At 44.6% G+C, this 9,834-nt stretch overlaps 1 protein-coding gene across 2 annotated transcripts in view; it reads right to left on the bottom strand.

Moving 5' to 3' along the window:
* Positions 1-550: 550 nt before the first annotated feature.
* Positions 551-9,834, bottom strand: part of LOC308334349 (pleckstrin homology domain-containing family G member 1) — a 49,294-nt gene continuing 40,010 nt past the window's right edge. For both annotated transcript variants that reach the window (XM_080791071.1, XM_080791070.1), the window contains exons 8-16: positions 9,060-9,242; positions 8,415-8,510; positions 7,601-7,687; positions 6,856-6,976; positions 6,700-6,761; positions 6,263-6,451; positions 5,761-5,880; positions 3,818-5,666; positions 551-3,624 (exon numbers count right to left, since the gene is read on the bottom strand). In XM_080791071.1, coding sequence (XP_080647197.1) covers positions 2,669-3,624; positions 3,818-5,666; positions 5,761-5,880; positions 6,263-6,451; positions 6,700-6,761; positions 6,856-6,976; positions 7,601-7,687; positions 8,415-8,510; positions 9,060-9,242 — 3,663 coding nt within the window. In that variant the 3' untranslated portion in view covers positions 551-2,668. The remainder of the gene's footprint in view (positions 3,625-3,817; positions 5,667-5,760; positions 5,881-6,262; positions 6,452-6,699; positions 6,762-6,855; positions 6,977-7,600; positions 7,688-8,414; positions 8,511-9,059; positions 9,243-9,834) is intronic.

A 9,834-nucleotide genomic window follows, 5' to 3' on the forward strand; every position in this document is an offset into this window, starting at 1 on the left:
CCTTTTGACTCCAACATGTAATCAATATGAAATAAGATGGACTGGTTGACTTATCCATTGACGCTTATTGACGCATTGACACTTTATCCAATTTTCTGATTTAGATTCTAGAAAGTTATGCAAATTCAGGCACACTTTGATACTTTCCTTATATAATGCCTAATTTGCATATTTAAATGTACAATTTCAGAAAACTTGTAATACAATAAATCATTGTCTTCAAGTTAAGTAATCAACTGCAGACTTTTCATAACTATTTCTTAAATTCTTTCATCCTATTCACCTATAATGTATATAGGTGAAGTTAAATATGAAAAAGCTATTCCTGTGGAAGGGTTATCATACATTAATTTACTTATATTGACCCTATAAACGAAATAATATATGTCTTTGCCCTCTCATTTGAAAATCATGGCTCACTTTTGGGGCTCTGGCAATGTGTAACCTGTGTTACCTTCTAGAAGAAAAAAATATAAATGGTGGCAGTTGGATGCTCCATCAGATGCAATATTTACAAGAACTTTCATAATCAATGGCAACATAATCTGACAATGATTTTAAACTTGAATTTATTTATTACCTCCAATACATTGTGTACTTGAGCAATGACAACTAGGCAGTTAAAAAAATACAGTACACTTAACTTAAATTTAAAGCATTATAAAGCATACCTATGGCATACAAGAATAACTTTCCTAAAATGTACATCTTTACAAAGTGTTTACAGGTAAAATGTAAATAAAAAAAAGAAAGAAAAGTGCAAAAAAAAGAGTCAATGAAGACCGACAATCCCCACCAGTGAAACAGAGGACCAACATGTACAATGAAAATATAAAAAGAAACATACTTCATATTCTTAAATTGTCTTTGATGCATATTTCTTGAACTGAACATTAGACGGTGAATTGTGCATTTCCAACTTTGCAGTGTGTGATATAAAACATTTTTGATAATATTCACAGTATTTTAATTAAATTTGGCAAGTGCCCCGGCATCCAAATAAAAACAGCCTTTTTTAAATAAATAGATTTTACTTTCATTTACAAACTGTCTGTGACTTGTGCTAACAGTGAAATGGGGCTGGGATCCGTTCTTTCAAATAAATAAGATGTTTTAAGTGACTTGTTCAACATGAACTAGTGTTGGTTGTAAATACTGGGTTTACTTCAAGGGGAAAAATGAAACAACTAACGTGTTTATGTGAACACCATTTAATTTAATTTAATTGAGAACCAACTGTGACTTTGTTCAGAATTCGAACATAATTCGGTCAATCAGGGATAGTGTGCATGCAGTATCAGTAGTGTGACAGTAGGGAGTGTCCCATTAAGTAAACAAAAGTAAATAAAGCATAAAGTCTATTTGTTTGAGTTTGGAAAAAACTAAACAAAAACAAAAGTACACTAAATACAGTACTGTGGTTTAACTTATACTCCTTAATGTGCTCCTCTGTGGTCCCTGTTGAAGGTCAACTTTGCAGACAATGTCACAATGTTAAATAAAATGTGTCATTTTACATACACTGTTGGTGGCATTTTACCAGCGTAGAGACTCTCAAGACACAAAACACATTGAATGCTTTTATGACAAATGTCCTCCTCACAATAGACAGGTTAAACAAGAATAGGTGAAATCACACTTGACCAACAAAGTAAAAAAGAAACATTCTCATGTTGAGATACACATTTCATTTTTTTGACGGAAGCCCGGGACCGATTTATCTTAAAACAAAAACGAGTTACTCGATTCAAAATAAATATGAAGTCCTACCTCGCTTACCAGATCTGAAATATCAACATCTTGTATCCATTTTAAAGCATGACACCCTATGGATGGTGGAGGTGTTGGAGCGCAATACCATTGACAACAAATAGCACAACTTTGTACATGTACATGCTCATTATTAGTTATATTCAATCGAGAGGATCTCATAATAACCTAAATGTTGTTGGTTTTTTTAAGTTGCATTGGTTGTTTTACCATTATTGCTGAGCTGTAAAATAGATTTTTGCTACATTTCTATCCTGAGTAGCAAACTGCAGATTTCTCAAGCTGCCTGTTTGAATAGTTTGACAGTGTTATAACATTTAAAATGCTAGCTACCACTGAAAATTAGACACAAGGAGCATCTCTCTTATACAGGTTAAGATTAACTAGCAGCGTAAAAATGCTTAAAATAATCTCAATGGTAATTAAAGGGTTTGTTTCAAAATCGAGGTTCACTGGGGTCAAACTTCGTAAAGGAGACAACATGATCCAACATCAGTTGAAGAGGACTGCATAAACCTTTTCCACCTGTTATTTAACCCTTACGGTAAATCACACAGAAGATAGTTGATGTTGGAAGTGCTAAGGCAGCTCACATGCAGGATTTGGCATGTGCTACTCTGACCGTGTGAAGGTCAGGCAGTAACTGTATTGCATGTTTTACAGAAGCCATGTAACAGCAAGGATATGTAACAATGCAGGTTCTACATATAATCTGGCAGCACTCAAAGGAATTGCTCTGAGGGGAAGCATCACATTTGTGCAGTATCAGTAATTAGTAAATCTTTTGTATTCTGCTGTGTTAGTAATGGCACAGGCATCCAGGCAGAGCTGCAGAGTCCCTTTTTTTGTAATTTATTGTATTATTGCTTAAGCTGATACAGGTTTGGCTTTCACTTGGTCAGGCGAAGCTGCTGGAGCTCAGACAATGGAACTTGTCCCTCAGTGATTGGACGATGTTGGGCTGGCTCTGCTGGGGCTCGCTCCATAAGTATTTCTCCAGTTGTTTCCGCTCCAGAGAGCTCAGCGGGTGACAGGAGTGCGCTGGCGTGCACGGCAGACTCTGGGACTGCAGAACGAGCCCCCGGCTCTGATCCAACGTGGCCAGCCCGCTCGGCTCCCTCTCGTCCTCGGAGCGGATCTCCACGTAGTCATCGTCGTCATCGTTGTCCCTGAAGTTGGCCAAGTAATTGTTTGTGGCCGTCAGCACAGCAGAGGCCCTGTTCAACACCACCACCTGCCGACTGTCCTGCAAGGTGAGCTCAGGCTGCCCGTGGCTGGACCGCTCCGGGAGGCTGCTCTGCCGCCCGGCCCGGCCCAGACTGGGGGTTTGGAGTCTCTCGCGGGACAGTGCGGGAGCAGTTGCAGTGGTGAGCGAGACAAACAAGCCGCTGTTGTCCATGTCCTGCTGCCGGTCGCCCAGAGCATTGACTGACTTACAACGACTGGGGGAAGTCTTTGAGTTGGAGGAGGAGGGGGCATTAAAGGTCGGATGTCTTTTTATGGAACTGTACACGTGATCCTCTTTGTCGCTGGGCGTCGGCACGCAGGCGCTCCACCTCTGGGTCGGTGGCGTGGTGGGAGGGGGAGGGAGGGTCTTGAAGGCAGGGTCGGAAGAGGAGGGTGTGAGTTTGCGCTGTGGGGTGGAAGAGGCACAGGCTTCCCCAGCCTCACTGGTCAACGACATGAAGCTGGCAAGCTCTCCGTTGCTGTAGGTGGAATGGAGCCAGTCGTCCTCCAGGAAAGACTCTGGCATGGAGGTAGAGGAGGGCAGGCCTGAGTGGCTGTCCTGTAGAGCTGAGGAGGTCTGGAAGCCCACCTGGTCATAGAGCTGGGAATACTCTGCTATCCTGGCACCTGGAGAAGCAAGAATCACTTTAATTCTTAAATATTAAAATACATTTTATTCTCAAACAATTTAGTTAAGCCTTATGTCTTAATCCCTCAAACATAACACTGATCATTTAATTTGGAGAACCAAACACACGTCTTAATAAGAAGTTAAAATGTGTACATTATTGTGAGAAACCATAAAACTTTTTAAATCTACCTATGGCTGCGCCTCCCTGCTTCTTCTCTTCTAAAATGTCTGCCAAGTCTTTCTGCTTCTTCTCAGCCCTGGACCGACTGCAAGGGTCACCTGGGTCCATACTCCTCATGCGCAGCAGCTGGTTGGTTGGCTCCATACTCTTCATGCGCAGCAGGTGGTTGGCTTTTTTGATCTTCTGGCTGTACTGCCGCGCCATGTTGAACACGCGGTTTTTGGATTTATCCATGAGCTCCTGCTCCACGGAGTCACCCAGGAGGAGAGAGGAGGAAGCCAGGGGTGAGTGCAGGCCCGCCAGTTCCCCAGGAAACAGGCTATGGAAGTCCCTGAGGGAGTTCTCGTTCTGTGGGGCGACCGGGGAACTCTGGGGAAGCTCTACCAGATCTTCGTCTTCCAGGCGGAAACTGCCGCTGCTCAGACGGGCCAGTCTGGTGCGCATGCTCTTCACAGTACCAGGTGTGACGGGCAGCGGAGGGGCAGGGAGACAGCTGTCCTCTCCTTCTACAGTGCCTTTTAGGGGCTCAGGGAAATTGATGACTGGGATGTTGAAAGTGGGCATTGTAGAGATGGGCGGGGGAGCAGGTTGATGTGACGGAAGACTCTTGGTAGGCGACGAACGCGCCTGGGGGAAAACTTCAGAAGGTTTCTTTTTAGGGCTGCTCTTGGCTGCAGGTGCCTTCTTCGGCGACTCCCGACTGCTGACGGGGAAGGCAGCAGGCAGCCGGTCTGCTTTCTTCTCGTTGACCTTGATGTAGTTTTCCAGGTCGTTCCAGATCTCATCGACCTGCTCCGACATCTTGTCGCCGGCGTGTGAGCGCTGAGAAAATGTCTCTGAAGCAGACGAGGAGGAATAGTCTGGTTCTGACGAACACGTGACAGGATGAGAGGGGTCCGTTTCTTCGAAGTCCCCGAAATGGAGGCTCTCCTCAGACACGAACCCTCCGAGGCTTTCAGTCAGGTCTGGCTCAGAAGCCAGCAGACTGTCCCTCTGTTGTTCCTGTTTGTTCCCGTCACTAATTCCCTTCAGATCTTTTGGTGGTGGTTCCCTGAAACATATGGTGTCGTAGATGTTTTCCTCCTCCACTATCTTGAGCTCACATGTCCCAAACGGTTCTGTCTCCTGTGTGGAGGACCGGTTGCTCTCTGAGGAAGTGTCCGGTTCTATCCTAGATTCTGCCGCCTGGACCCCTGGAACATCATGTACCCCTCCTGTCTTGACCTTGGCACCCTGTGTGTCTTTAGAGGCCTCATGGTCCCTCCTGATGAGCCCCATGCTCTTTAGGTCCTCATAGCTGATGTTGTCGTAAACGTTCTCAATGTCATCCATCGTGAGCTGTTCTGCAGAGGACGACCCAGAGATTTCATTGCTGGATGATTCAGTGTGGATCACTTCAAGGTCGGCGAGATGGGGCTGGCCATCGTCAGGGCTCTGTCGGCCCTCGGTGGCCTTCTCCCCCGCGCTGCTCGCCCTCCGCAGAACTCTGCCCCCGCTGGGCGGTGGGTCTACCTGCACGGTGGGCACTTGCTCCACGTGCCAGCTGCAGGGCCTGGCCGACCTGGCCGGCGAGGAGGTGGCCTCCGATGGCGCCGGGGGCGTCTCCGGCTCCATCATCACACTGTGCTCGGTGGGCACGAACATCTGGTAGATATCCTCTTCCTCGTCGTCGGGTTGCATGGTGCGCTGGCGCGTGGGGAACATGGCCCTGCGTGCGCTGTGGTCAGCCCAGATGTTCCTGACCGACTGCTCGCCTCCTGGGACCATTAGCGGGGTACGTGGGGACTCGGGAACGTCCTCCATCACGTGAGGAGTCCTGATGAGTGGCGGGTGGTTCACTAGAGTCTCTCTCGCTCTCTGAAAGGAAGAGTGAAGAGCATCAGAATGAATTCTAAAAGGTAGTATATTTTGCCTAGTAATGATCAGGCATACAGTATACCAATATAGCTACCTGTAGGTCTGAGGTACTCATATTGAAGGTCTTCCATTGGTCTATGCTATCGACAGATGCCTGAGGATTCAGTCTCTTCCTGCTGCCCTTACCAGGGACTCGCAGCCTCTTCCCTCCTCCCTGAAAAACAGACTTACATTCTTAACAGAAGCACTCAATTTAAGAGACTTTACTTTATTAATGTTAATTTGGTCAGGACAATGCACATTCAAGTTTATTTATGTAGGACATATACAGTACACATGATTAAGTGTAAATATACCGGATTTAGCGTAAGCTCATTTCCATCCGTAGGACCTCTCCAAAACATTAAAACAGACAGACTTACAAAGCTTAACTAGAGTATAACTACTCTATAAAATGTTATAAGTGGTCTGGTTACTTTTTTAACCATTGTTTTAATTGACCCTTGGATGTTGTGGGGGTGGGGCTTTCCCTTAGTATAACTGGACTTGGTCAGTCTAATTGAGTCACAATCATTGTGGACACAGGCTTCACTCACCAGGCCACTGTCGTCTTCATCGTCAGCGTCCTGCTGATGTGGCTCCTCCCCTTCTCTGTCACTGTGGTCATAGTGGTCACCAGGGTCCAGGGACTCCTGTGATTGGTTGATAAGGCTGCGACTACGGCCAATAGTGCCCAGAGCCAGCTGGGACACCGGAGACAGCAGGGTGGCACCAAGACTCGTCCGCTGTAGAGGAATGAGTTTACAGCATTTTGAGAGTTATTATATGATACTGTATACACAATATATATTACATGCTGTCTGCTAAATGCCTATATTGAAATGATATAATATGAGTGTGTGTGTGTGTGTGTGTGTGTGTGTGTGTGTGTGTGTGTGTGTGTGTGTGTGTGTGTGTGCTGTACATGTGTGTGTGGTACATGTGTGTTTGCGTGCATGAGTGCAAATGTAGCAGACTCTAACTCACAACTCACCTTTTGACCGTCTGCGTTGGCACCGCTTTGTTTTGGACCCTTCAGTAATTTGGACAGAGGTTCTGGAGGAAGGAGTTGAGAAATGTAATGAGTGATAATTGATCAATGGACAAAAAGTGTTCTGTTCTTCTGTTGGAATGAAAGCCGGCGTCTCACCTTTCCTGCGGGTCCTACGCGGAGTAGGGCCCTCTTTTGTTTGAAGGGAGCCCTTTTTGTCACCATCAGGGCTGTATTGAAAACCTGGCATGGCATCCATCTCCAGAATGGCTCGTTTGGCCTATTGGGTTTAAGATAACAGAAGAGGGCATAAGACAGAAGTGGTGAACATGCGGAATGCCTCTGCACTTCAACACTAGAGGGCACCAGAGTACAGTCTTCAGTCAGCCAAATAATGATGAATTAGTTTTCATGCATCTGTGTTCATGTTTTGACACTATAAAGCCTTTAATGCGCTGTACAATGAGCCGCCTTAACAACTTGCTTTGGGCAAAAGTGATCATATTTCCACCTTTCCAAAAAACAAAGACAACAGCTGCGCAAACATTATACTACTAATAATGTATGTTTGTAATGGAGAGTGGAAAAAAGGAAGGAAAAAAGGACAGAAAAACAGTAGCAGAGAGGAAACAAAACAGCGGGCAACATTCTACGATAGTTCCAAAATATCCCACTATCAGTGGTGTAGTCTACCGTTATACCCTATATACGTAGTATACCATGCCGAGGTTTCGGAAAAAAGGCATATCCTGTCTGCTAATCATTTCATAGATTGACCACGTGCGAGCGCATAGCCTAAACGTGCGCAGGGAATAATTATGGCATACCGTCTGAGAAAACCTAGGCTACAGCACTTCCCACTATGTAACTGTTCACATCATCAGAGATGGAAAGCACCGCTGACCTTGGCTGGGATTTTGGCCGGATGGTTTTCAAGTATCAGCCTCTTCAGGTGTAAGATCCACATGCGCTTATCCTGCTGTGATTTGGCCTGGGGGAGCGGAGAAAAGAAAAGAGACCACCACGACACAACACAGATGAGAGGACGATAAGACGTTGAGAACGATCATGAGGAGATTAGCCTGAGAAACATTTGGAACATGCCCTTCTTGTGCTCTGCTCTTCTAAGGGCCAAGGCTTCCTTATGTAACACAGATTACTTCTCCGGGCGCTTCTGCAGAACCCTGTGGTTACGAGACAAGGGCTGACATTAGACCCTAAACACGTCGACGTGTCTGAGCACTTGGCCGGTCTACTCAACAAAGACACACCTGTGAACTCTTGTTCACTCGGCTTTGCAGCTATCCATCTACACACTAGACCACTGTTTCCCAAACAGAGGGCTGGCATGTTTGACCCATTTGTATGGGTCACGGCATTATAAAAATATATATTATATATTTTCAAAAATAATAATAATAATAATTAAAAAGACATTTCAAAACTTTTGTCAAGACAATTTCATGAATTCAAAAAAATAGTCAAAGAAATGCCATTAATAAAATAAAATAAAACTTAAGTAGTGAAAATAGGTGATTTACAAGCCAATCAGCAATTTTCACTATAGTTTGGTTCCCATGGAGACATCAGGTTTGTGAGCCCTTGCAGTAGACTACTGTACAGGGAATGACAGTAAGTTGACTGACTTTCGTTATGCTGTGCGCTTGCTTTGTAAATTTATTATGCACACTGTATATTTAAATATGCGTTTACTGTACCTGTACTGTGTGCTGTAGTTTGGGGTTTTTGTAATGGAACACGCTAAAACTCAGTGGCTCTTTAGGGATGACCTCCACCAGCATCAGGTTACAACACTGCAAAAACAGAGAGGACAGGGTGAGAAAAACAAGTAAATAAGAGCATATTTTCGCTATCGTGCGGAAATGTCCAAAAACGCTACTTTTCAAGAAATGCTCCAATGTAATTATTATTTACTCGCAACACAAGCTCTTGTTAATACTTTGCATTGGTGAAATATTTATGAATCCCATATACACACTTTCAAATTTCGAGAAAAGAAGAAGAAATCACACTCCCCTCTCCCCCTGCCTGCCTGCCTCTCTCTCTCTCTCTCTCTCTCTCTCTCTCTCTCTCTTTCTCTCTCTCTGTAATTAGCACTAGGCAACAGTGCAACACTATCTCTCTCTCTCTGTTTCTGGCACAACAGCGCCACTTTTGTCCCTACTGGTACTCGTAGCCACACACATAGGTTAACACTTAACACAGACATTGCTGTTCCTTGGAGTGGTTGCACCACTCAAAAACTGCATGATGTTTTGATCTTGGAGATCTCTCTAGGTTCCTGCTGGACATCAACGGTGTATAAAGTGCTCATGGTGCGTAATGTTGTCCAGTGAACTGACCAGGATGTGAGCCTTGTATGTGTAGGACTCCTCGCGCTTCTTGGTGATGAGCAGCAGCTTGTCGAACAGGAACAGGCTCCTCTCATTCTTGGCCCTCTGCAGCCGGAACGTCCCCTCCAGAACCAGCTCTCCGTAGCCGATCAGATCAGGGCCCTTCCAGTTGGTCAGCAGGCTCTGGATCTCCTACAGAGAAGAATAGGAGAGAGGGAGAGAAAGAGAGAGAGAGAGAGAGAGAGATGACAAATGAAAAGAAAGTAACAGATGCTTATAAGTTTATAACTTAATTGTAAAACCAAGTAATTCAATTTGATTGAACAGAAATGACATGGAAACAATAAATTGAACGGCAGAAAAATGAACAATGTCAAAGGTTAATGTACAAGGCAAAATAAAAGTGAAAATGAAAATACCCCAAAAACTAGACAAAAACACAAAAACATTTAGCCCCACCCATTTTTCCAGACAGTCTGAGTAAATGCTTCCACAGAATCCACACACATTCCTGTAGCATTTGGCCATTCTGGCTCCCAGCTGATAAAAGAAACAAGTTTCCCTTTTATGTGTCGTCCTTATGCAAGGCCTTCATTAGCCCTGGTGGAAAACGCAAGGTCGTTGCGCAAGATGTGGGGAGGATCAGAGGGACAGGCTCATTTAAACCCGTTGTTCTTTGTGAGGCTGTATAAAAATGTTTTGCAAAGACTTTTGTTTCATCACAGAAATAATTTGAGCCACAGCAAATCTCTGAGATACAAAATGAGGGTATTGCTAGTACACA

The sequence above is a fragment of the Protomyctophum bolini genome (assembly GCF_963924005.1).
Source record: "Protomyctophum bolini genome assembly, chromosome: 19".
Lineage (NCBI taxonomy): Eukaryota > Metazoa > Chordata > Actinopteri > Myctophiformes > Myctophidae > Protomyctophum > Protomyctophum bolini.